This window comes from Ochotona princeps, chromosome 2, assembly GCF_030435755.1.
Source record: "Ochotona princeps isolate mOchPri1 chromosome 2, mOchPri1.hap1, whole genome shotgun sequence".
Taxonomy (NCBI): Eukaryota; Metazoa; Chordata; class Mammalia; order Lagomorpha; family Ochotonidae; genus Ochotona; species Ochotona princeps.
Window position 1 is genome coordinate 71,618,333 of NC_080833.1, and position 27,555 is coordinate 71,645,887.

Consider the following 27,555-nt stretch of genomic DNA (forward strand, 5'->3'; position numbering starts at 1 on the left):
TTAAAAGAAGATTTAAAAATGTAGTGATTACTGGATTTATATATTATGATCCCCACAGGGATGGAAATTTGGGAGTGATCCAGGCCACGTCACCAAGTAGTCTGAATTTCTGGTCAGAACAGGGATTGCTTTTCACTGAAGACATACTCCACACTGGGTAGCTGGAGGCTAAGACTACATGAACCAAAGAGGTGTACAGAGAACATCTTCTCAAGCTACAGTACCATGGACAGGAAAGAACAATAATCTAACAGTTTGTCTCATTAAATTGGTTACAATTTTTAACAAATAGCATAAAGAAGAAAACATATGAAATATGGCTTCTAAAGATATAAATGTAGTTCTTTGTGAATTATAGCTACCAATTAACCCAACCTAATAATCTTCAAACATCACTGTCTTATATTTTAAACTATCCATATGCTCTCCCAGCTCAGCTACAGATTACATTTCTCCCACAGCAGTCACCCTGAGAGCTACTTATTACAACAGCAGAATAAAGATATTGGAGGATCATCTTCTAATCTGTATTTTCCAGAATCTGGTAGATCCTTACACTCTGATATGAATGTCCGAAGTTCAGTCTCTGGGAAGCCATCTTGTTGGTAATGCTATACAAAACAAGAAGAAAGTCACTTCAGTAAGCACTTGAACTCAGCTTTATTCTGAATTAAACATGGATCATTTGACAGGGAGGGGATTTTCCAGAGGCCCAGCTGAGTCATTTGCAATTGACTTTCAGGGAGGTATAGCCAATACTGTGGCCTTCAGGTCAGACTGAGATAAAATGAGCCTGCTGTGCCATCCTGGACATTCTTTTCTGGGTTAATGGGCAGATTATCCTTTCTACTGAGAGAATTCAGCCAGCCACATCCCAAGGCTGAGGGCCTCTGTCATTGCTCTGTCCAGCACCCTCTGTGACTTCCAGATCATCCTGAAACAGGCTTCTCATACAGAACCTGGCTCAGGCTCAGGTGTTAAAGGTTAAGCAACAACCAGCCCCAGTCTTGCTTGGATGACCTCAGCATGCCTTGGACACCACTGACTGGTTGGGTCCAGGTGTCTGGACAGATTGGAATATCATGAGGGTCCTTCCCAACATAAATATCTCTCTGCAGTCACTCTTCTAGAGAGATAGTAAAAGAGCCTTGTGTTTATACAATTAGGGGATCTAAACTCCTTACACCATGCCCTAACCAGAAAGGATCAGAAAGAATTTGATTTGTCCATTTGGCAAGTCTCTGCAAGTCTCTAAGCTGATAGAAACACGTTAACAATTTGAACTGAGTCTCAGGTCTGGGTTATGAAGAATGAAAACCTATATTACATTCAACACTCTTTCATGGCTCCCTTAACAGCTAGTTACTTGCAGGAAGAGTTAATAAGGGTGAATTCTAGAGCATCATGGGGAGTGATTTGTAAATTTAAACCCATACTTTCAGCTGCTTGGGTACCCTAAGTACACATCAGACAAGTAACTATGGTGGACAACAAGAGGACAATCTCTAAAATCTCCCTCAGTAAGAATGATCTTTTGGGAGTGGGCATTGTGGCACAGCAAGTCAAGTTTCTGGTATAATGTGTACATCCCATTTTGAAGTGGCTGATTCAAACACCAGTTACTCCACTTCCAATCTAGCTTCGTGCTAGTGTGCAGCAACAGATGATGCTTAAGGGCTTGGATCCCTGTCACCCACATGGGAGAGTCATAGGGAGTTCTGGGCCCCAAACTTTAGCCTGACCGAGACCGAGACCTAACTATTTTGAGTTTTGGAGAATGAACCAGTGGACGGAAGCGTGAATGATCTGTCTGTCTTTATCTCTGAAAATAAAAATTAAGAGAAACAGAATGAAGTCATGACTTGGCTTCATGAGGAAGGTGTTGATAAAATCAGCTCCAAACCACAGTTGTCTCTATATCCTGAGGTCAATTACATGTCATGAAATTTCATTGTCCCAATGGTGCCCAGAATGAAAAGTCCCCAGTGGAAGTGCCTATGCCAATAGTATACCTAACAATACAAGGTTATTAGAAGTGTGAATATGAGTCTTCATTCTTTCTTTCTATAGTTCAAGGACTCAAAATGATTTTTCAAATTTCCCGTTTGGTTGGCAATATCTTTTTTTCAAATCATGTTTCTGATTGTGTAAAGCATACCTGACTAATAGTTGACACATAAATTCTGTTGTTGGGTACCAGGGTTGTGCCATGCGGAGAATCCTAAGTGCAAAATATCCCAAATGAAGGGGTCACTTTTTCTTCATGAAAATTGTGTTAAGTTTCCCACAAAATTTTGGAATTCTGAAAATTCATCTTTTTTTTTTTTAGTCAGTGTCTACTAACCCCTGTGATTGTAACAAAAGGTTAGAAAGCTTGCTTGTAAAAACATTTCCTTTAAAAACTTTCAGCAATCTAGAAACTCTGTTTCTCTTTCTCAATCTCTAAAACAGAGGCCTTGCTTCTCTGTCTCGAAAAAAAAAAATCAATATGCCATCAACTTTTTGCCTGTTTTAAGTAACAGATTTTATCTCAACAAGTTCTGGAAGAAGGGTGCCACTCAAGGTTCTTGATAAACCTACCTTAATTGTTTCATACGTATCAGTTATCAGTGCAATGAAAAGACTTAAAATCATATATATAAATAGGCTGATGAATGAGTAGAGGTAAATCCTGCTAAATAACCAGACCAAATAACTTTTTTGCTGCATCTTTGCAAATGTAGCAAACATATCATCTCCATTTATCAGAGAGAAAAGACACTCAGACACCATGTTCAGAGACCGGAACTGCAAAGAAAAAAAAAAAAGAAATATAATCATTATTCCACATTCCTTCCCATTGGAGACCTTGACTCATGACATGACACTGAAAACAGAGTCAACTAACCCTAGCAACCCCTTTCAAACAAATAATATCTGATGAACACAAGCTTGTGCTCTGTGATGCATTATCCAGGTATCAGCCAGCCCGACAGAGCACAACTCTCCTGTGCCCCCCTTAAGTGGAATCCTGGGGCTTGTCTGAACCCAAAGTACCTTTCTGGGTTAAACCTTTCTCTCCCATTTCATCTTCACATAAGGACATCCCTGAAATGCTTCTGCAGAAATGCCCAGGTCAAATGCCATAGATTGTAGCATGCATCTCATTTTTACATCCATCTATTTCACATACTGGCTCTGGTAACAACGTTTTCCACTGTTTTTATAAGCCTCTTCCTACACTGCTTGGTATACTACTTGTTTGTTTGTTTTTTTAACAAAATCACATTTTTTAGAAGGCGTACTTAAATTGTATACTCTAATTCAGAGGTACTTCAAAAAGTTTGTGGGATAATGAAATTAAAAGATAAGCATGGGGCCCGGCGGCATGGCCTAGGGGCTAAAGTCCTCGCCTTGAAAGCCCCGGGATCCCATATGGGCGCCGGTTCTAATCCCGGCAGCTCCACTTCCCATCCAGCTCCCTGCTTGTGGCCTGGGAAAGCAGTCGAGGATGGCCCAAAGACTTGGGACCCTGCGCCCGCGTGGGAGACCCGGAAGAGGTTCCTGGTCCCGGCATCGGATTGACGCAGCACCGGCCCGTTGCGGCTCACTTGGGGAGTGAATCATCGGATGGAAGATCTTCCTCTCTGTCTCTCCTCCTCTCTCTGTATATCTGACTTTGTAATAATAATAAAAAAAAAGATAAGCATGAATAATAATAAAATATAAATAAATAAATAATAAGCATGTTTTGCTTCACACTTTTTTTTTTTAAAAATCCATGCACAGTTTTTTGGCTCATGTATTTTCTATGAACTTAAAAAGATCCCTTATATGTTGATGAATTGACCAAGGTAGACTTTGCTGGTTATAAATGGGGATTAATTATTTATATATTCCCAAAAATATTTAAGACATTTGAATGAATCAATTCTCACAAATTGGTCATACCTTATCATTTTACAAACATGGTCACAGGCACACTACCTTCAAACAGAATTGTAAATAAAGAGTTCATTTAAAAAGGACAACAAACCATTAGCACTGCTGTAAGAACTTAATAGGAACTAGATAAAAGCTGTTCATTCATACCTTAACATGATAAGGCCCCAGCACAATCCATCCACAGAAACAATAACCCAAATAAATCATAGCTGCGCAGCAGCAGAACCTCATGACGTTGGGCAGTGCAGCCTGGAGAGTCAGAATAAGGAGCTGAGAAAGTAAGAGAGGTCATTAGAATCCCTCTGTCCTTCTGCCTAAACAGCAAGAGTCATGAGAGAAATACCAAAGTATGGAGATCCATGCTGTCCTCACATTGTACTTCTCGAAGAAACCAAGGTATCGGATAACTCCAAGCCACACAAGCATGGTGGAAGTCCCAAGAAATATGCTACAGACATCATAACTTGTTAGACTCTAGGAAAGAATGGGAAAAATATTCTGATTATGTAGTAGAAATTCTTTAGGGCAACAAATATTTGTTGGGTTGCTATAACATCATTCTAGGTGCTAAGAATAAAGCAACGAACAAGCAAATTGATATGCTCACCTGAGGCTTGCATTCTAGTTTGGAAGTGCACAGAGAGGCAATAGAAACAAGTTGGTGTCACCTTTTATATATTAACTGAGGAAAAGTGCTAAGAAGAAAGTCAAGAAGACAAAGACTGAATATAGGTTTGTAATTTTAAATAGGGTCAGGGGAAAGGTGGCAGTTAGGTAAAGATTTAAAAGGAGTGAGGAAGAAAATCCAACAAAAATCCAAAAGAGGAGCTTTGCAGACATTGGGAGCAGCCACTGCAAATCCCCAAGGCAGGAGAGGGCCTAGCAAATGAGCATACCTGGCTGCAGAGAGCAACCAGAAGAGAATGGCTTCAGGAAAATAAAGAACAGGTAGTATAGGAACTCATGGGGACTTAACAGCTTTGTCTTTAACTCTGCATAGGTCAGGGATATCTGAAAGCCATGAACAGGGATGATATGATTAAATATGAGCTTCTGTGATGAGAAGCAGATTGTTAGAAGTCTATTACAAGATTATAGATGTAAGCTAATAATGGTGGCTTGGCTGAACCTGGTAAAAGTGGAGAGGATGATGTGATTGAGTTTAAAAGGTAGAACAATAGAATTTCCTCTTGGCATAGATGTTGGATAGTGGGTATTGGTGAAAAAGAGGAGAATTTCATTAATCTATAGTTTGGGTCTCTAGCAACTAAAGAGAGCTACCATTCACTGAAATTAGAAAGCCTAGGGGAACTGTAGGTTAGGACAATGGAGGTGAGCATTTTAGCAGTTCTGTTTTAGATGTGTTAAATTTGAGAACACAAGTAGAGATGTGGAATAGACATGTGGATATCAGAATCTAGAGTTTAGGGAAAACCTCCACACTAGAGAGGAATGTTTCAGAGTCACTGAAAATTACATGATAGTTAATATATCTACCTGGACATGGTGAGACTACCAAAACAGAAGAAAAGAGATGTCCAATCACTATGCCTTAAAGCACTAACATCCTGAGAGGTTGATGAGATGAGAGGAAATCAGAAAGGGAGGGTCAGAATACCAATCTATAGTTTGGGAAGACAATCAGACAAGTGAGAGCCCAGGGAGAAAGTCTGTGGAAGAAGAGGCAGTGCTTGACAGTGCCAGAGCAGCTGATGGGGAAGGATGAGGACACATCATCAGTCAGTAACTTAGAAACATGGCATGTCATTTGGAAGAACACTTTCCATGAGTGGCAGGGAAGTCTCACTGAAACTGACATGACAAAGAACAGGAAACAGATTCAGAATCAACAAGATTAACTAGTTTTTTGAGGTCTTCTGCTATAGTAATGCAGGTAGACAAATTATTCTCCTTTTGAAAGGAGACTAAGAACATTCTGAGAATTATTCTTTTTAAGAAAATAGTTATTTAAAATTTTTTTGATTGGAAAGGCATATTTACAAAGACAAAAGACAGCAAAAGATCTCCGTCCTCTGGTTCACTCCCCAAGTGGCCAGTGAGTGGAGCTGAGCCAATATGAGGCGAGGAGTCAGGAGGTTCCTCTGGGTCTCCCATGTGGGTGCAGGGCCCCAAGGCTTTGGGACATCCTCTACTGCTTCCCCAGTCCACAAGCAGAGAGCTGCATGGTAAGTGAGGCAGCCGGGACACAAACTGCTGCCCATATGGGATCCTGTGCATGGAAGGTGAGGATTTAGCCACTAGGATACTGCACCAGACCAAGAGAATTACTCTCAGAGGGAGAAATAGACAGTGTCGGAGTTGTGTCCTTGAACAGAGGACAGCACCTGGTAGGCAAGTAGAGGGACTGGCCCTGGATTGCAGCTGAAACAGTATTGCACAATAGAAAAAAAAAAAGGCAGAGTGTAAGAGTGTATGGGTACTAATGTTGCAACAAGTATGAGCAATGTGAAAATCTGAAGAAGTCCTGGTTTTGTCCTTCACTTTTGCAACACAGAAATCCCTAACTAATGGATAAGGGACAAGAGTATTACAGGCTCAGAAAGAAAAGAGAACGTGAAATAATCACCTGCTATCTGCAGGAATCAGTGGCCTAGAGGAACGCAGAAAGATGGCTGGATAATGCTGTGGTTAACCATAGTTGAGACTGGAAAAAAATAAGGACTGGTACAGGCCTCCTATCCTCTTCTTATTTTTGTTCCTTAAGTCACCTTTTAACAATGCATGTTAGAGCCACATATTTTGGCAGCTGTCCACTGCTAACCTATCTAACCCTCATTCCCTCCTTCATTGGCACATGCCTGGGCTGCATTCCACAGCTCCCCTTGCATTTTGACTTAATTAAGGTCTCTCCAGTGTGATGGGAACAGAAATAAAGTTTTCTGCTCTTGAGTCCAGACTGTAGCCTATGGGAGTTCATGCCTTCCACAGGCTATAGGCTATAGTGTTTGTGCCTCCCACGGGCTATAGGATGCAATCTGCAGTGAGGCAGATTAGCATCAGTGTGCAATCAAGGAAGCCCTCAAAGACTGGTAACTAATGACCTTGAGTCCCAGAACGACTGTGTGGAGCCGAATGCCCTGCCAGCAGCTCACTCTTGTTGTTGAAGATTTTATAAACTTTATGCAGTCCTTTAAAAATTCTTACCTTAATTTGGTGTGTGTAACCCTCTATGGCCTACCTCTCCTTCAATGAGTTTGGATTCAATAGGGCTAACATGAGGCTTATTTCCAAACACGCGAATGATTTTAATACAGTGGTCTGTGGATCATACTTTGAAAACCTGCCTGAGATTTCCCAAGAAAATTCTCACATTCTGGAAAAACACACTGTCATTAATCCAAGCCTAACACTAACAATTGCATAATTAGGAGGGGGAAAAGTTACCTTAGCTTGGATCTCCATTTTCAGAATTGACCCAGTGATTGTCAGTATATCACTAATAATAATCATAATGTACCATCCATTGACAAATTCCATTTGATCAGAAACAGAAACAACTTTCTTATAATGGAGAAGGAAAAAATTGACAAATTCCTTAAAAAGAGAGAGAGAGGGAGAGAGAAACAGTGAAATTTTCTGTCAATCAAAACATTGGTAGCAGTCCTGTAGAACATGGAGCCTCACCTGCTGAAGCTGAAGTCCTCTAATCACAGATCTGGCGCAGAGGACCAATGAAGCCATGCAGGTGAGGATGACAAACGCATCAAAGATCATCATGTAGTGAGTGTTCTTCTGAACTGAAACAAAAAAATCATGCAGTGCTTAGTGGTGGGACACTAATATGGGACAGCTTCTTGTTTTTAGAGTAATTCAGAAAATTTAAGTATTCTTTTCAGAAAGACATCACTGAAGAGAAGCCCTAATAAAAACATTCTTCCAATTAGCATTTAAAGAAGGTTTAAAGTCCTTCGAAAAATCATTGCAATCATTTGTTCAAGATCTTTAATTATCAGCTTGTGGTCTTTTGTTTGTAATGTAATTTGTCGCTTTGCTTGTGAGGTAAGCCAGCCCTAAAAAGGACAAAAATCATATGTTCTCTCTTATATAAGACAACCAATATGCAAAGTACTATATATATGTGTGTGTGTATATGTATATATATTACTACATATACACAAATTATATATAATGGTACTATATATACACAGTACTATATATACTATATATAGTCCTATATATGCATATATATGTAAAAAATACAAACACACATATATATTTCAACGGCACAAGGGAAACTAGCATACCAAGAAGTAGAGGTACTGTGCAGTACACATCTTTACCTCCAAATAAAAGTAGGACTCCCAATGAAACTTTTAAATATACCTCTAAAATATAGTATTATATTTTCTACCTTTCTTACACTTAACATGTCCTGATACATTTAAATATCAAAAAGTTACACTTGTACTAAGGGACTATACTATTCTGATAATATGGGGGAGGGAAGACATGAGAGGAAAATGGAGAAGGAGAAAGGGGATGGAGCAATGAATCACTGCAACTGTAAAAACATATTGTGGAAAACAACAAACAACAGTCCAAATGTACTTATCCACGTCGAAGCTATTTATTAAGCCTATCCATTATGTGCCATGGATATTTGTAGATACTGGAATACACAGCAAACAAGACAAAGCCCCTAATCTTGTAGAATTCCTATTCTGTTGGAGTGAGACAAGCACAGATGTAAATGAACACATGAACAAAAAAACTTTCAGAAAGAAATAAATGATACAAAGAAAAATCTAAGTCACTAACATGTACTGAGCATGTTTCTCATCGGGAATAATTCCAAGAATTTCGTATATATTAACTTATTTGATGTTCCAAACAATTCCAATGAAGTTGGTATAAAAAACCTGAAGCACAGGTAAGATTTATCCACAGTTGGAGGTCTCGCTAGGGCCAGTCAGGATTCAAAAGTAAAGGGCCCAGTGTTATGACTCAATGGCTAAATCCTCACCTCACAAGCGCTAGGATCCTACATGGGCACCGGTTCATGTCCTGGCTGCTCCACTTCCCATCCAGCTTATGATCTAAGAAAGCAGGAAACCCTGTACCCACATGGGAGACCTGGAGGAAGCTCCTGGCTCCCAGCTTTGGATCGGCTCAGCCCTGGCCATTGCAGCGATTTGGGAAGTGGGCCAGCAGATACAGGGTCTTTTTCTGTCTCTCCTTCTCTCCATAAATATGCTCTGCCCTTCAAAAAAAAATAATTGAATGTTTGAAAACAAACTAAAGGAAAATTCTGCATTCTCAAGTCTATTACCAGAATCATGAAATCAGAAACACTATGTGTTTGCAAGTCTTCCAGTTTGGCAACTAATGTTTTAGACAAGGGAGATTGGTGTGGAAGAATGGGAGAACGCAGAGTGAAAAAAGGTCTCACTGAGAGAGTAGTAAGATTTAGCTGAAACTTGAGCGATGACAAAGAAGCACCTACACAGTTTCTGTTGAATGGACAGTACCAGGTCCTGGCCAGCATGAATGGATCACACAAACAGCTGGCCAGAGGCTTCAGCCACTGTAGGCTCTGCTGTAGGCCCTGTCTCAGGCCTTGTCACAGTTAGACTGCTCACTGCTTAACAAAAAAGGCTGGGCGGGAGAGGGGAGCAACTTAAGACTAGTTCTACAAATAGGTGTCCCGGGGAAAAGGGAACCCTACTCCACTGCTAGTGGGACTGCAGGTTGATACAGACTCTATGGAAATCAGTATGGAGAACACTCAAACAACTGAAAATCGGCATACCATACGATCCAGCAATAGCACTGATAGGAATATATCCGAAATATTACCTGTTACACAAGAAACCAACATGTACTCCTATGTTCATAGCAGCACAATCAATAATTGCAAAAACTTGGAAGCAACCGAAATACCCATCAACAGAAGACTGGATAAGAAAGCTATGGTCCATTTACTCCATGGAATACTATTCCGCTACTTAAAAAAACGAAATGCAGTTCTTTGTGACCAAATGGGCCCAAATGGAAACCATTATGCTAAGGGGCAATGAGCCAATCCCAAAAGGTTAGATACCACATGTTTGCCTTAATTTAAGATGAAATGATGTCAATCCAAAAAACAGTACCTGTATAAACTATAATAAACTATAATATTATTCTAACTCCAAACAACCTGTATCTCATGCAATAAGATATTGTGATGTAACCAATGAACCAACAATCAATATGAGTCAGACTGCTTATGATCTACATCAAAGAATTGTAAAACCTAATATACCTATAAGACCCTATGCTACTCGGAAATGGGGTGGGAGAGCAGAGAAATCTTCCATCTACTCAGAATGTGTGAGGAAGACGTGAAGTATAACCTATCAGGAACATAGCAGGTAACTCATAGACAACAGACTCGAATCAGCATTAGACAGTAGTAAAACTACAAGACATATAGGGGGAATCAAGAGCGACCCTGACAACCTCTTAACAGGAGGCCATATGCACAGAGCAGGAAGGGATCCCAGAGTGGAGCAGGTGGACAGGAGGAGCTTGTATCCCAACCCTGGAGGCTAGGATCCTCACCAAGGACTATCAGTATGGGCACCAAAGACTACATCCCAACTGCCAAGGAGACCAAGGGGAATTGGAGTGCCTTCAGAGGCCGAGAACTCTGAGCTCATCCACCCCTGTTGAACCTACCACATGGGATGAAAAAAGCGAAAATCCTCCCTTGCAGGATCCAAGGTCATTAGAACAACAGCCAGGAGCCCTGAGCGGTCCGCAGAAACAGAACAGTAAACTTCCTTTGGGACTAGGGAGAGGAACTTTCTCTGGTCCTTATTTAGTTCCAACTTTGGATCCCCACCCTCTCTTGCAATGACCATTAGGGTCGTTCCAGAGCACCCCCAGGACAAACAAACAAACAAACAAACAAAAATTAGAATAGATAGACAGAGAACAGCAAGGAAAGCTTAGAACCAGACAGGAAACAGTCAGCGTGGATCCACATATACTTTACTAGGTAGGACACAAAGATTAGTTACTCCTCACTAAGGTATTGAAGATCTCTCTGCACACCCCTCCTAAAACTGTTCTGCACCTCAACTGTTGACATTTGCCTTGTTAGAGTTATAAGCCAATTCAGGCTAAAATCCTAAAATCTGCCAAGTTCAGCAAAATTATGCTTCAACACTATAAACTGCTAAATACTAAAATAAAAATAGACACAAGACAGCTAAATAGTACCCTATAGCCATTTTAAGGTATGTAGAAGCAGGTTGTATATAAACTAAAATTGAAATGTCAATGAAGTAGTTACAGGATGTGGTTAAGAACTTGCATTTTTTAACATACTGGATACTCAATACCATGTCAATTAATTCCATAATGTTGTAAATTGTTGTTGATGTTATGTTGGAGCTTTTAATTGATCGTGATGATATTCTGCCAATTCTACCTTCAGACCAGAGATGGTCTCCCTAAGAAACTGTTGAATTTATCTGGGCAATAAGATGCTGGACTCTATGCTTGGTATATGTTTGCAATGAAAGTACCTTGACTGAATTTGAACTGTAATACTGCAACAAGGTGGAGGAATCCACCAAGGGGAGAGGGCACAGGGAGGGTTGGGGAATCCCAGAGCCTATGAAACTGTGTCACATAATGCAATGCAATTAATAATAATAAAAAATTGGTGTCCCATAATGCTTGCCAAAACTAATCTAACTTACACAAATGTCTATTTTAGAGCAACTTCAACAGCAAGAAACAAACATTTCAGAGAAAATCTATGTGCTAGGCAGTTTCACGTGCTCTCATTTCCCTTAAAGAAACCAGGCTTGTGCTTGAAATAAACAAGTTTGTGATTGAAATAAAAGTTTGTAACCCAAGAATCTCATAATGCAAACCAGGCTTGTGCTTGAAGTAAACAAATTTGTGGTTGAAATGAAAGTATCTCATGTATCTTAAGTTATCTTTATTTAAAAGAATACTACAGGGAGTAGATTTAACTTTAATTAAGCTTACACTCTCATTATTACTTCTTGGCAAATAGATCAGAACAGTGGCTACCTGAATATGCTAAAGGAGTTATCCGCACATTCCTAGTTCGTACTCCAGACCTGTCTTGAATGTGGAGCAAGGGAAACTGTTTTCATAATAACTGGGCTGATTCTTGTGCCCATAGCGTCTAAGAATCTTCATCATTAACTACCATTATGTTACTTAGGTAGGACTAGAAAATGAGATAGAGAATTCTTTCCAGGCAATTTACTCATGTTTAGTTCCAAATTACTTGATAACACTGAGTTTGTTCCATTATTCTAAGAATAGACCCTTTCCTTGGTTAACCTGGATGGAAAGTAATTGTAAGACATAGAATATTTCAGGATCAAATCATATCTGATATCTTTCTGGCTGTACGATTATCAGCATGAAACATCACTACTGATCCTGTACAGCACCCATTGGTTTATGTAAGAGATAGTGCTGGAGACAGAACTGACTCAGCAATTGCAACTAACTGTGTATACGCTGACATTGGTGACAAACTGAGATGGATCCCATACTGGCAAGCACATGCAAGAGTCAGGTCTGGGATCACCACAGACAAGGTTTCTTTGGAAATCCCCCCAAGTGGATTGCTGGACTCAGAACTCCAACCCAAGGGAGAACTGCAGGATCTGTAGTCTGACCATTGAGGGTGTGTGGGCCTCCTCATTGGCTTACATGGAGCAGTGGACAGCATACCCATATGCACATGGAGGATATGGTAGTCCATTGCGGCCTGCAGAGGACATCAGGTACCATACAAGGAAGGAGGGCAAAACAAATTGGTTAACTACCCCAGCCAAGTGTTGACAGCAAATATCTAGGAGAATGGATACTCTGATGTGGACTATGTCAGCCAATGGACCTTGGAAAGATTTCCTCATCCCTGAATCAGCGAGACTGACAGCATTTCAGAACTATCAAGACCACTTGAGCAGAACCATTGGAGCATGCTCCACATCAGGGACCCTGGGATGACATCAAGTGGCCATTCCCTATCCTGTGTACTAGGGCAGTTAGGAGGCTGAGTGTGGCTTTTCCCTTTCTCTCACTGCTTCCCCCAGATATAGGAAGAAGAAAAACAAAATCTGAAAACAATGCTCTCACCAACCTTCCCCTAATCCTTGACCCTTTCCACCATAATCAACTATGTAAACATCATCAACAATAAGTTTTTTTTAATGCACTTGAGTATTATAGTGTTGGCATAGCACATAAAAGTACTGTCAGCAATCCCTGATGACTGCCAATTCAAACCCTGGCTGCTCCAGTTCTAGACCCAGCTCCCTGCTAATGTGTGCAGGAAGGCAACAGAGGCTGTTTGGGCCCTCTAGGAAGCCAGAATGGAGTTCCAGGCTCCTGGCTTCAGCTTGGCCCAGTGCTGTCCATCATGGTCATTTGGAGGAGTAAACCAATGGATGAAAGATATCTCTTATTGTCTTTCCCTCTCATTCTATAACTCCATCTGTCCCATGAACAAAATAAATCTTCTAAAAATATAATAATGAACCTGCCTATGATGAAGATTTGTTTAGGTTAACTTTTTTGAATTTTTATTTTGAATTTTGAATTTTATGGTACAATTGCATAAAATATGGGATTCTCAACCACTGACTGATTTTTCCCCATATTGTTACAATAGTCTAGTCCTTCATACGAAGTTATAATTCCATCAGTCTGTTATTTAAGTGTGCATTTTAAAATATATGACAAAAACTAACGTAGGTGATTTCATGCAGAGTGAACTCAATAAATCCTGGCTTGTGTATATGAACATGTTTGATGGGAATGCTGAGTATGTTCTTAGTGAGGGGGATGAAGATGGGGGTACACAGAGAATGGAAGGAAGGTCAGTTCTATTACTAAACCTTGTGTACTGCCTGGAACATAAGATACCAACTGTAAGCCCACTTACCTGAAGAAGAGCTGTGACTTTGGAATGGTCCAGTCTTCTATTTGATGTAGCACATATCCTGGGAGCAGCAATTTAATAAATACTGTATGTCATTTAATAACCATTCTGAAAATCAGGAAAGCTCAGTACTTACTTGATCCAGATACATGCCACTCTTTACATTCCCTGATGGAAATGTCATTATCTAAGCTTATTTTAATTCTTCCACTGTGGGCCTTATTGTCAAATGTTATCTGTGAAGAGAGGAAAAGGGTCAAAAACATAACTGTTGCTTTTGGAGCTGAGATACCTTTATGTTTCACCCAAGGAACAATGCTTTCCAGGGGCCAGGAGCACCTGCTCCTCATTGCCTATCTGTTCAATGTGGGGAAGTTCCCTTTCTGTTTCTCTGAGTGAGAAGGCTGATTTAGACCCTCAAGGGAGACGTTTTTGTATCTAAAGCCCTATGTTTGTAGGACAGCAGCCAACCCCTAGTAAAGAAGGCTCGGCCAAGTCAAAGAGTACTTGCATTTGTACATTCCAGTACATTCTAGTCCAAGTACAAGAGTACCTCTCCCTGCCTCCCATTCTGGGCACTTCCAGTCACCCTCTTGATTACAAGTGTTGGTCCAATTGTGTCTATCCTTGCAGAGCCTTAACTGGGGATAGATTTTTAGTGATCTTGCCATTTTTAAAACAATTGGGTTCACTATGGAGGTGGGGCTTTTTCCAATTTTCATTCTGGACCTATCTAGATTTCTTAGTCACTCTAGTACCATAAACTTTGCATACCATTTGGTGACAGGAAGTTGCCAACCTTGCTGTCCTTCACAGATAGCCAGTTTAGGACACCAGGCACCAAGCAGGACAAAGTTTGGCCTGAATACCTCCTACTGCCCTTCTACTGTCTTCCCTTTTCTATCCTCTTTCCCTTTTTTCATGCTGGGAGAAGGAAGCCAAGCAAGAAAATCAGTCCAACTTTGTAATTGCCTCTATGTCCTAGAGAAAACATTTTTAATATGCATTAACTAAATGAATTCTATTAAAGTTTTTCTATGTGAGAACAACAGAATTCACTTCAGATGTAAGACCTGAAATGATTTTAAAGAGTCTCCTCACTTTCTCCTCAAGCCAGTGTGAGCTTGACACTGTCAAAGTCTGACCCGCTCTGTGATGGCTGGAGGACCTGGTCCATAGCCCTAACCAAGGCAGATGCCATGATACCACTTACATCAGAAATCCCTGCCAAGGAGACAGGAAGTTGTGGAGATAGCTCAATTATTTAAAAAAGCAATACTGATCATTCATAACTTAGTTAATATTAAAATCTACGTGCAGCCTAATTCAGTCTCAGTTTCAATGATAATGCTTTTTCTAGCTGAACGTTATGCTAAATTTTGGAGTTATTTTAACTGCATTCTCTGAAACCTAGATTTTTCCCAGCCAGTTGGCTAAGTAGCAGCAGCATAGGTTTTCACAGACTACAGTGGAAGTCAAAGACTCCTTGATCCTATTACAGCACATTTCTTCACACCACCTAATGTGACCAAGCAGCAAGGTGACAAGACTTATGTGAGAGGAGTCTAGTGGTCTCTTGGAAGCCTAAGGCTCCAACAGCAACAGGAACACAAAGAACACACGAGTGATAGAGTGGGCTGAAGGGGTGAGATGAACCACAGAATTTGCAGCAGTATGAGGAAGGTTCGGTGAGCAATATCCAAAAGCATCAAACACCCATGGGCAGGAGACGAAGCCCAAGAACTCCGTAAGCAGACAGGACAGACGGCCAGCGCCACTCCCCCAGAACCCTCAGATCTCCGTTGTTTCATCACCAAACCCTACACTATGCCAGCCGCTATTCTCAGTCCTGGAGATGGCAATGACTAAGGTGAGGTTCCCCACCCTCAGAGAACAGGCAGTGAGGTGCAGAAGACAGGTGATGGCTGCATAAACCAGCTAGTACTGCCAACACAGACATGGAAGTGCCAGCATTGCCACTGTGCATTCAAGTAAAAGCATCTTACATGCTTGATGCCCCATAACACTCAAGACATGAAACTACAGAAAACAGCTTCTCTCTATACTGGGAGCAACTTCAGCCTGGCCCACACTTACAGTCAAAGTAAAGTCGTAACAATCGGGGAGCTCCTGGTGGCGAACTGTCTGCAGGTTAATGGCCTTCAGTTTAAACTGAAGCTCCACTGTGAGGAGTCTAGAAAACAGTGGCAATTATTTCAGTTCAAATAAACACACACACACACACACACACACACACACACACACACACACACACACACACACCTGATGCTCCCATCTGCTTCCCTCACCTGTGGAAGTCCAACGTTAGGTTGAGTTTATTGTCTTGTAGTGTTCCAAAATGAGAATGCTCATCAGGCTCTATAAAGAAACACTCTGCCAGAGAAAGAAACAAAAATATATCAAATCTGAAATAAATATAGCTGTGTTCTGAAAGCATAGCACATTTAAAGACAGTTATTCCGATTCTCATTTTTCTGAATTGGGAATTTAAAAGCTAGATATATACACCACCTGAGTACAGTGAGTCATTTGTTAGGAAGTAGCTGGAGTGCCTGGGTACCAGAAGAAGAGCTCAACTCCACTGCACCAATGTGCTTGAGGATGCTAGTCCCTTGCTCTGAGAGAGTGACTGGCAGACAGCCCCCATCTGCTGGTCATTTCCAAATACCCTAACAGTTGGAGTAAGGCCAGGCAAAAGCCAGGAGCCAGTAACTCAGTCCAGGCCTCCCACTTGGGTGGCAGGGACCCGATTACTTGGCCCATCAATCAATACTGCCTCTCAGGGTCAGCTTTAGCTGAATTCAGGCATGCCAATAGAGAGTGCTGGTATCCTAAAAGGCAGCAAACATACACCCAAACCCCGCAGAATAATTATTTCTAACTCAGTGACTTAAGCCAGTATTGTAGGTACTGATTACAAACAAAACTGCTTAAAGGAATTGGCTACATTCTTCCAAGTTCTGCTTTCTGTTCCTTTTTCCATCCCAACTTATACCAAAAGAAACGAACTAGTAAAATTCTATGTGGGAGGCGTGGGGTTTTAGACACACAAAACTTTGTAGATACAATGTTTTGTAAGAAATACCCACTTACTAACTGATTGATTCATGATCCAGTATGAAAGGCAGAGGAACACAGAAGCTAAGCAAACAATGTTTCAACAACACTTCTTATAAACTACATCTTGAACAAATTGCTCACCTCTCTAAGCCGTTATTTAATCTTCTGTAAAATGGGGTGATTACAATCTACCATGTCTTTGTTTTTCTTTCGAGGACCGATGAGTAAAGGCCCTAGGACAGTACCTGATTCAAAGCAGCTGTTACATAATTCTCATCCTGACAGCACAAAGTCAGATTAATGTCTTCTGGGATAAAGTTACTGATTTTCAGTCTAAACCATGGAATTAAAGATTTAAGTTCCAGCTTAGGGAAGAACATCACCTGTTTCAATTTCTGGATCTATGTCGAAAGTATCATTCCCAGGACAGATGCTTGCTCGCCTGTAGAAGTGCTGGCAGACTGCCATGGCTGACTGCTTCGAACCCTGGTTCTTGTAGGCATGATTCCCAACTGAGATGTTGCGCAGCTCCAAGTACTTCAACCAAAGACAGAAATGGCAACTGGGAATGTGCAAGTGGAGCTGTGAGGCTCTCCCTCCCGGCCCTTGACCCAGAAGGTTTCCACCTCCCCTCAAAGCAGAAACCACATGCAGGGGAAGTGACCTGCTGCAGGGCGCCAGCAGGGTCAGGGCAAGGAGCATTCAGATTAGAGCACTGGGTTCAAATCTCATTCCTGTAGCAAACTTTCTGACCTTCGGCTCCCTCTTGTGTAAAATAAAAATCTGCAGTGATGCAGTCTCTGAGGCTCTTTCTTCCTCTAAAGAACAATGCTCAGGAACTGATGTGCACACTCAATAAAACACAAATTTCACATATGCTGGAATTATTTTCTGCAAAAGCAGAGTTGTACTTACCACTGTAACTTAAGACATGGGATACAACTGTTTTCAGACTACCCAGCAGACCTTTCTTAAGCAGCGCAGATTTAATCTTTGTCTTTCCAAGAAAACAATGTAATCACTTTCATAGGCATACTCTATCCTGCCAAAACCTCCAAATAAAACTGAACATTGTCTTTACAAATGGGAATCTATGATACCATGGGGTAGTTGTAAATTCAAATTCTTGATTAATTTATATGGATATTTTTTAAAAAAGGTCAGAGCCCATTATGAGCAATTTGAACTGGACAGGCAAAGAGGAAGAGATGGAACTTTCTCTCTTAGAATTAATACTTTTGGGTAATAGGCAAGTAGAGAATAATTCTAATATTCATGCTAATTGCTATGATAAATGAAGGAAATGTTATAATCTGTATCTGTAGGAGGGATTCTGAGCTGGACTTGATCAGGTCACCAACGGGTAGCATGTTCCCAACTTTAATGCTTTGTCCTCAAGCCCCATCTAATTTGACTTCTCTGTGACCTGGGGCAGCTGAGTGTTCCTCCTCCAGGGGATGCTTTCTGTCCCTGACTTTTGGCCAGTACTCTGCTTCTTGGTAACCTATGCTGTATCCTTCTCTCGCCAACCTCTTTCTCTTGAAGTGCCCGGTGTTCAGCCCTTGGCCTCCTGATCCACACTGCTTTCACAGATGACATCCAGCAGTCCTTTGTTTAATTCGCCATCCATATGAAAATCTCCAGTCTTAACTTCCCTACTAAATGTCACACCTGGGTAGCAATCTGCCTACGTGATGCCATAGGGATCAAGGGGAATTTCAAACACAAATGTGCAAATAGAAAACCCTCCTTCTTCCACAATGATTCCCTTCTGAATGAGCAACTCCATCGGTAAAGCAATTTTCAAGACAAAAATCAAGAAAGATCGTTTAATCTCCTTCTCTCAAATTCTACCCAGGAGCACCTACCACTCACATGCTTCCCATCACACACTGTGTCTTGAGCCTTTTAATAACTTGAAATGCAAAAGATCTGAGATACAAGATGCAAGCAGCTATTTACATTATACACTGTGTGACAGACTTCCTTGCTGGCTCAGAAAGGCTCTCGATGGAGCTCTGAGCATCTGGGAAGAATGATATGCCAAGGGCACATGAGAGGGCTATGTCCAGCTGAAGGGCAGCTCAGCGGCCTGGGTGGTGAATTTTGAGACAGGAATGTGAGGTGAGATGGAACCTAGAAAGTGGATGGACTGTCAACCTACTAGGGAGAATTCACAGGGACCAAAGTGGCTGAGTCCTTGGTGGGGCTTTACTGATGCTGGGTACTTGTTCCTCGGGCAGCTCTACCTGACCAGGAGGAGTTTCTCACTTGATCCAGGTACTCTTTAGGGTAAAAATATAAAAACACATTAATGTTTGGGAAAAATAGAAAAAACACATTAATGGTCCCTCAAAAACTAAGACAGCCAGTTCTTTGATGGCAATACGAGGACCTTATGATCACTGGACCTAACAGATAATGGGCCCAGTAGAACTCGTTCATTCATTTACCACCATTTGAATGCCTGTTTTGTATCTCTGTCTTCATGGAATTAACACATCAGATGTTGTGGTGCTGAACACTTTCATCTAGGCAGTTGTAAGCATAGAAGTAGATCAGATATAGATGTGTACAGATAGAGTACACCTACCTACATATCATGAGGAATACTAGATGGTAATATCTGTGGTGGTAGGCAAATTGTTCAGAAAACAAAGGATGTGGGAAGGCAAGAGGGTAGGATGAAAAGGCAGTCAGCCAGAAACAGGACTTTCTAAGCCATGCTTGAGCAGTCAGCAAATGACACCAGGAGAACCTAAACAACCAACAAGAAAGAAAAACCAGTTTGGGGAGAGCTTGGGAAGGGACCGTGAAGCATCCGGGCAGGAAGGTTCTGAGGTGCTCCAGAGGTGTCAGGCAGCCTCCAGGGAGAGTAACCGTGTAGGAGTCACAGCATCCAGTATGGCCAAGCCATGCAACCAAGGAAATTTCAACAAGAAAAAGACAAATATTTGAGAACTGTACAATTTCAGAAAACAGATGAAAGAAGGCAGTTAAGATGACCCAAAAATGATTGCAGAAACAAGAGAAGAGTCATGAGACAGTACTGAGTTAGCCCATTTGCTGTTACTATACAGGAATATGTGAGAACAGGTAACTGATAAAGAATAAAAATGTAAGTTCCTCATGGTTCTAGAAGCTAGGAAATCAAGAGCGCAGTGCCAGCATCTGCTTGGTATCCAGAGCAGGCCTTTTTCCTGCACAGTAACACGTCAGGTGGCACATGTGCCCACACAGACGAAACCTGCTGCCTTGGACTTTCATGTTTTGTAAAACCACTGATGCTATCATTGGGGCCTGACCTCCTCTCATGCTGACTACCTCCCACGAGCCCCTCCAAACATCATTGACATATGATCTTGGACATTTTGTTTCCAACACTTCAGCTTTTATAGGACCCATTCAAATCCTAATAGATATGAAAAGCAAAATAATTAGGCTTTTGACATTCACATATGGAAGCAAATATAATAAACAAAAAGAAATATTTTTATCATCACAGTATTGAATCAGAGTGGGCCCTGGAAATTATCCAGTTTGCTAACACCTAGGGGTTAAATTTTTTGGGATAACTCATTAAGTGATCCCAAAGTTATCCCCAAACCTCTACTTGTTTATTAAAATTTTGATCAAAATACTTTCTCTTCAGTTAAAAGTGCCTACCAATACTTGGAAGACAGTAGGGAATCACCTACCCAAGGTAAACTACCACAATTGGTATTATCTATTTATGTGGTAGCCCTTGGATTTGAGATACGTATCCCTCAAAAACATACATGCACTTGAACTTAATCCCCATTATGTTGGTATTGAGAGGACATTATGGTGTAGCAAGAAGGGGAAGCTCTGGCTATGCTGATGTCTTCTAATTGAACTTTCCAGTCTGCTCTGTATCTGTTAATTGCAGTTGTTTGAAATTACCAAGTCCCAAATATTTTGTTCTAACAGCAAGAACACATCAAGAAACTAAGATAGGGGCTGGTAGGAAGGCTCAGTGGCTAAATCCTCGCCTTGCACATGCTGGAATCCCATACGGGCATGGCTCGTGTCCCAGTTGTTTCACTTCCCATCCAGGTACCTGTTTGGGGCCTGGGAAACCAGTAGAGGATGACCCAAAGCCTTAGGACCATGGATCTGCATGTTTGCACACACATACAAGAACTAGAAGAAGCTCCTGGCTCCTGGCTTCAGATGGGTTCAGCTCCGACCGTTGTGGCCACTTGGGGAGTAAATCAGCAGACAGAGATCTTTCTCTCTGTTTCTCCTTCTCTCTGCCCTTCAATAAATTTCCTTCAATCTGCCTTCCTAATAAAAATAAATAAATCTTTAAAAAATAAAAAAGAAAGAAACTGGGATAAGGACCTAACATGAGTTTCTGTAAATAACATAGGAATCTGGTAAACTGAATGGCCAGAATGCCAAGCACTACACTTGGAAAACTGAGCAAACTTGGAAAACTTAGGCCATCTGGGCAAGGTAAAGATGTTTTATAAAGAATTTACCATTTACCTCTATAAAGCTCCCTCACCACCTCCCCTGCCCCTACAGTTCACTCCCCCCCCACACACACAGCGTAGCTTGCTTCTATTCTATTCTCATAAATCTCTGGACAATTTTCCCAATATCAATGTTAACAGAAAGCTTATACTCTAGTAATTCTCCATCTCACTGTGCATAGACTATCTCTAGAAAATAAAGTGCCACAACTGAATTACAAAAAGTTTTGAAGAACAGTTGCAATATTTTAAAATGTAATCTGTAAGCTAATCTAGGTTGGAGGTACTGATTTCAAGAATAATTATAAAATAAGAAATGTGAAATTGTGGGGAAAAAGCAGATGATTATAAACAAAACAAAATATGACTCAACCATATGAAAAATGAGTTTCCTTTTTGTTTGGCATTTAGTCAATGTCACAACAAAATTATTGGTATGTGTGATAGACCAAGCATTTTTTAATGAATTTTGGGTCTTGGTTGCTACACAAACTTTGCAAAGTTAATATTCTCAGTATTTGTTAGGATTCCCTTAAAGGACAAGCTCACAGAGTTAATGATCACTTTTGTCCTGAGTCATGGTTAGTAATTTTAATCTTTGAGGCTCCTGTGGTAAGCCCTAACCCTGACTTTCTTTAATTAAATGTTTAAAGTTCCCATATCTCTATTGCTAAGCAAAATCTTTAGGCAATTCCTACTTTTATGAAAGCTTGTGGGCATTTTCTTTTTACAACTGATCTTTTTTTTAATTATTTATTATTTTTAATTCATTAATTACATTGTATTATGTGACACAGTTTCATAGGTACTTGGATTCTCCCCACCCCTCCCCAAACCCTCCCACCATGGTGGATTCCTCCACCTTGTTGCATAACCACAGCTCAAGTTCAGTTGAGATTCCCCCATTGCAAGCGTATACCAAACATAGAGTCCAGCATCTTATTGTCCAGTCAAGTTCAACGGCTTCTTAGGTATACCTTTTCTGGTCTGAAGACAGAGCCAGCAGAGTATCATCCCAGTCATTTAAAAGCTCCAACATACCATCAGCAAAAATTTACATCATTATGGAATTAATTGACTTAGTAATGAGTAACCAATACGTTAAAAGTAAATGCGAGTTCCTAGCCACCTTCTGTGATCTTATACAGAGTCTTTTCAACCCTTCTACATTTGGATACTAATTTCTATTGTGTACAAAGGCACCATATTTCCAGTCAATCTTTTCTCCTAACTAAAGGATACACACTTGATTTACCTGGTTCACCGCGAAGACGATCTGATCATACACATCGTGCTGTGTATATACAGCATATGTGTCCTCCATTCGGTCTGTGTATCCTTTCAGGAAGAGGTGTTTGAATGCTATAGTGTTCTCCTCCTTGAAAGCCACCACCATCTGGTTACTTAGCCCAAAAAAGACCAGCTTAAAAGGAGAAAAAAAAAACAAGGGTAAGAGATGAAAAACGTGAGCAGAAAAAGGGGAGCTAGAAGAGATGTGGGCTTGAATAACAAGTAGATGAGCTTAATATGAGTTCTGTAGGAATTCAAAAAAAGCTTTGTAGCAGGTGCATGACACATTATAAGAAACCCCAGGTCCTATGACCAAACCAGGTCTGGTTACCTAGGTCTAACAGCCAAAGCTGTGACAATTAAGCCCAAAATGCAAAATACGTTTTCAAGTTATCATCAAAGTATACTCACATTAATGTGTCTTTAATATTAGTGAAAGATTGATCCCTGAGCTTTACCTATATTCAACTGTTCATCCATCCTCTCTTTCTCCCACTCACTCTCTCTCTCTTTTCTCTCTCTCACACACACAGTTATTTCACTCCACTGCTTTCATCACATCCAAAACTTACTTACTCCAAGTCTCTCTTTTATCTTTTTTTTTTTGAAAGATTTATTATTATTGGAAAGCCGGATATACAGAGGAGGAGAGACAGAGAGGAAGATCCTCCGTCTGATGATTCACTCCCCAAGTGAGCCGCAACGGGCTGGTGCGCGCCGATCCGAACCAGGAACCAGGAACCTCCTCCAGGTCTCCCACGCGGGTGAGGGTCCCAAGGCTTTGGGCCGTCCTCGACTGCTTTCCCAGGCCACAAGCAGGGAGCTGGATGGGAAGTGGAGCTGCTGGGATTTGAACCGGTGCCCATATGGGACCCCGGGGCTTTCAAGGCGAGGACTTTAGCCGCCAGGCCACGCCGCCGGGCCCCTCTCTTTTATCTTTTATTCTCTTTCAAACAACCTCAAACTGCCTCTCACTCTCCCCCACAACACCAGGCATAGGCTTTAAGCTCAGAAAATACACCCTGACTCTGATCCCATAAGGAGGCAATGTTCACACATAGTATTCCACACACTAACCCAGGAAATTTCCTCATATTATTCCCATAGCAAAATTTCTAATACAACAATATCAGAGATGAGCAAGTAGAGGCTCAGAGAACTTTGCCATCCTTTCAAACTGCATCACCAGCAAGTGTGTTGTCAGAATCAGTACCCAAATCTGACAGACTAAGCCCACCCTAACCAACAATAACAGTAAAATACACCTATCACACCTATTTCCCCCATTTCTGCCTATATTTTTATACTTCTGCTTTTAATAAGGTGATTATTCTTGCCAGTAAAAAACCATTTTTTCATCAGAATAAATCACAATCAGCATATTCAAGAATCATGAAATACTTTCTCCAAAAATTGTTAAAAGGAGTCAAGGAGATGAAATTCAAAATTTTTGTTAAAAAAAAAATGATTCATTAACTAATGCCACTTCTTTTTAGTTAACTTCACTTCTACCTCACTATTCCCAGAATCGTGGGGCAGATAAAATCCAAGACCTTGTCTGTCACATAGAGCTTAGAGTTTCAGAAGGGAGAGAAATTTCCAGAGAACTGACTAAAGAAAAAGAAAGTACTGTGGCTGAGAATCACTGGATCCCATGGAACCATTAGGAACTCTCAGTTGAACCTGATTAGAAGGCAAACACTAAACTTGAAATCTACTTAGATTATATGACTAAAATTACAACATAATTAAGATGAAATGGAAGGAAGAAAGCAGTTTTATCTATTAAAGAGATGAATTTAGGTTGTCTTTATTGTTCCCTATTATGTGCTAAAAATTACAAAGCCCACTGCCTGACGTTCTTGGCTAGTGACAGAGCTTTCCACCAAACTTACAACTTGAACTCACAACTTACCTGTACAGTTACCATGGCAATTTTTAGAATTTGTATGGCAAGTTTCCATGGTTTTCTCCCTCGTGCCCAGAACTTCTCACAGGGATTCATGAAAAAAAATTTGAGTTTTCGCCTCATCTGGTCCTCCAGTAAGAGCTCCACAGACGGAGATGAACGCTGCTGAAAAGTGCAGCCATTTTCCTCTTCACGCAAGCTGCAACTACATATCACTACCTCAGGACTTGCCATCTCTAGGGAAGGAAAAATATAAGAACATTCTCACTGAGCGAGTAAAGGCACAAATCCTTATTGTCTGCTAGAGATATCCAACCAAAGATCTGGTTTTAAATCACATCACCGTGCCACCTACACTTCAAACAGCTTGGAATATAAGATATTTGTATGCTTGTTTACATTTTTAAATGAATGTGTATCTGGCTGAAGCAATCATTTTCAAAGGCTGCTCCTATGAGCCTAAGAATTTGTGTGCATCCATTATAGGATAGATGCATACGCTGCCTGCCTCCTCTACCAATATACAGTCAAGTCTCAGGCTGCAGCGAGAGCCTGGGTAAGACTCCAGAAGCTGATGGGCTCTGAAATTTTACAAAAATTTGGTCTAATGAAGATATGGGCATTTTTTCTCTCTGGAAAGAAACTAAGACTTCTATCACATTACCAAAAAAGAGATAGAGAGATTTAGAAACATTGAGTTTAAACGGTAAATAGGGCATAGAAAGCCTAGATGTGGCTTTGTTTTCAGTCTTACTTTTGCAACCTGACACTTCAGTGATCTGAGGTAGGTCACTTGGCTGTTCCAAGGCTGTGCTTTCAACTCCCAGAAAACAGCAGTAGTCCTGCTTACCCTCAAAGGAGAGAAGCAACACAAATGCAAATCAAGCCCTCACTGGCTAAGGACCACACACCCAACCTTCCTGATGCCCAATCCTTGCTGGCAGAACAGCCAGCAAGCCTCTTAGAGGGTACTGGCAGCCTCTGGGAGCTGAAATATTCAACACACAGCATCCGAGGCACTCAAATTTCAATTCAGTTCTGTTCCAGCCACTCACTCCTATCTGCCTGAATGGGCACTTCAAATGGGATGCAGGAGTCCCAAGCTATAGCTTAACCAGTTACACCACAACACCCGCCACAGTTTTTAAACTCTTGATTATGAAACATTAACAAGGATCCTGCTGAGTAAAAGAGCATATTTCCCAGGCCTATGTACTACCTTCTCAGAATTAAAGCCTGGTTCCTATGTATTTGTGGCAAGAAGCCTGTCAAAGTATAAGTTCCAGCTCATATACAATGGCTAAGACACTGGAATTTCCTATCAGAGGATCAGAGAGCAAGTCCTGGATGTGATCCGGCTTCCGGCTACCTGGCAGGGCACCCTGTCCTGTAGCAGACAGGACTCCAGCACTCTGGTCCCTCTCACCCCGGTGGGAAACCTGGGCTGAGTTCCTGGCCCCAGCTTCAGCCCTGCTGTCTCATCCAGCCCTGCTTTTGTAGGCAGGGAGATGACCATGCATGCTAGCTGGCTGTCTCTTATCTCGAATTAGCAAAGGATAAAGGCATCATGGAGAAAAAAGTTATCAATCCCTTAGTATTTTTACTCAAGAACAGCCTTCCCTTTTCAAGAAGGTGGCATACTTTAGCCAGCAATGAAGGAGATTTTATCCATGAAGCAGAAATAATTCTATGTTGAACAAAAACCCTGCACAATAATGAAATGGGAGATAATGAAGTATGTTGGACACATCAAGGCCTTTCCGCATTGATGGGGAGGGGAGCAGCGTTAAGCTTTAAACAAACTAGCAACACCGAGTAACAGTAACCCACAGGAACACAGGAGAAAACAAGTCTCGGCCTTCAGCACATTTCACCAAGCTGTCCAGGAAGTGAGAAAAGCCTTTCACAGCGGCAGACTGAACTTGCTGCAAACCACAGTGCCCTCTCCAACCTGCGCAGTGTGCCCCTCCCCAGCTTCTGCCTTCTTCTCCTCCTCAAGGGGTACCCGGGGGGCAGCGGGACGGGGTGGTCCTGGGATTGCAGCCTGGCACCAAGTTGGCTCGCACAACCTTCAGATTGCCACACGCTGCTAATTGATTCATGGTGGGCAGACGCTTAGCCGGACTGAATTGCAGACAACTAAAGAAGGCCAGAGAGCCTGTGTTGGTGGTAAAAACCCCACAGGAGGACACCAAGCAAGGCAACGTCCTTAGCGTAGAAGGGCTTGCTTTCCGCCTCCCACTCTCCTTCGCCGATTTCTCTTAATTCCCTCCATCTCTCCTCTACCGCCTTCCTCCACACTCTCCCCATCTTCGAGTGCCATGCGACCCCAGTACCCGACTCTGATCTCCTTTAGACGGCTGCCCTAGCCCCAATTTCCATTCGTCCCCATGCCTCCATGCTAGGGACTACTCGATAGAGTCGGGGGCCGGGACCACCTGCCAGCCCCCCCGCTGAAGCCAGAGGCTCTGGGCTGGGGATGCCTTCCTGCTCCCAAGCCGTCAGCCTGCGAGGGCAGAAACCTCTGATCCAAGCGGAACACTAGCCGAGCACCGAGCACCGGGCCCTGGCCCGACTCCGGCCCGCACGCGCCCCTGCTGACCTCTGTCGGGAGACGAAGCCGGCACCGTGCGGACCAGCCGCATCTCGCACCCCGCAGGCTCCTGGGGCCCTGCCATGGCCGCGGCGTCCGGGCGCTCGAGCCTGGCGCCTGAGGTAAATGCTGCCGGCCCGCGACCTCGCGGCCCCTCCCCGACACCTGGGGCCTCTTGGCGGCGCCCACGCGGCTCACCTGAGGCCCGGGCGCTGAGGGCGCACCCAGCGGAGAGGCGACGGGTTCCCCTCAGCCGCGCGGCCGCGGCAGCTCAGCGCGCCGCTCCCGCAGCCCCCAAAGCCCCAAGCCGCCCAGA

General features: G+C 42.0%; 1 protein-coding gene across 1 annotated transcript; it reads right to left on the reverse strand.

Annotated features, from left to right (window-relative positions):
• Positions 1 to 27,548, reverse strand: MCOLN3 (mucolipin TRP cation channel 3). Its single transcript, XM_004582085.2, has 13 exons — positions 27,438 to 27,548; positions 24,653 to 24,882; positions 22,703 to 22,870; positions 17,332 to 17,485; positions 16,177 to 16,261; positions 15,965 to 16,061; positions 14,004 to 14,103; positions 7,570 to 7,682; positions 7,330 to 7,479; positions 4,297 to 4,398; positions 4,072 to 4,194; positions 2,581 to 2,787; positions 1 to 611 (listed from the first exon to the last, which is right to left on the reverse strand). The coding sequence occupies exons 2-13, from the start codon at positions 24,878 to 24,880 to the stop codon at positions 477 to 479; spliced, it is 1,662 nt and encodes a 553-aa protein (XP_004582142.1). The 5' UTR covers positions 24,881 to 24,882; positions 27,438 to 27,548; the 3' UTR covers positions 1 to 476.
• Positions 27,549 to 27,555: the final 7 nt, after the last annotated feature.

Coding starts and splice junctions, on each gene's coding strand:
- MCOLN3 (XM_004582085.2), bottom strand. CDS start 24,880: ATGGCAAGTCCTGAGGTAGTGATATGTAGTTGCAGCTTGCGTGAAGAG. Junction 7,683..14,003: donor GTGGCATGTATCTGGATCAA/GTAAGTACTGAG, acceptor TTTTTGTTTCAG/TTCAGAAGAACACTCACTAC. Junction 612..2,580: donor ATACGTATGAAACAATTAAG/GTAGGTTTATCA, acceptor TGTTTTGTATAG/CATTACCAACAAGATGGCTT.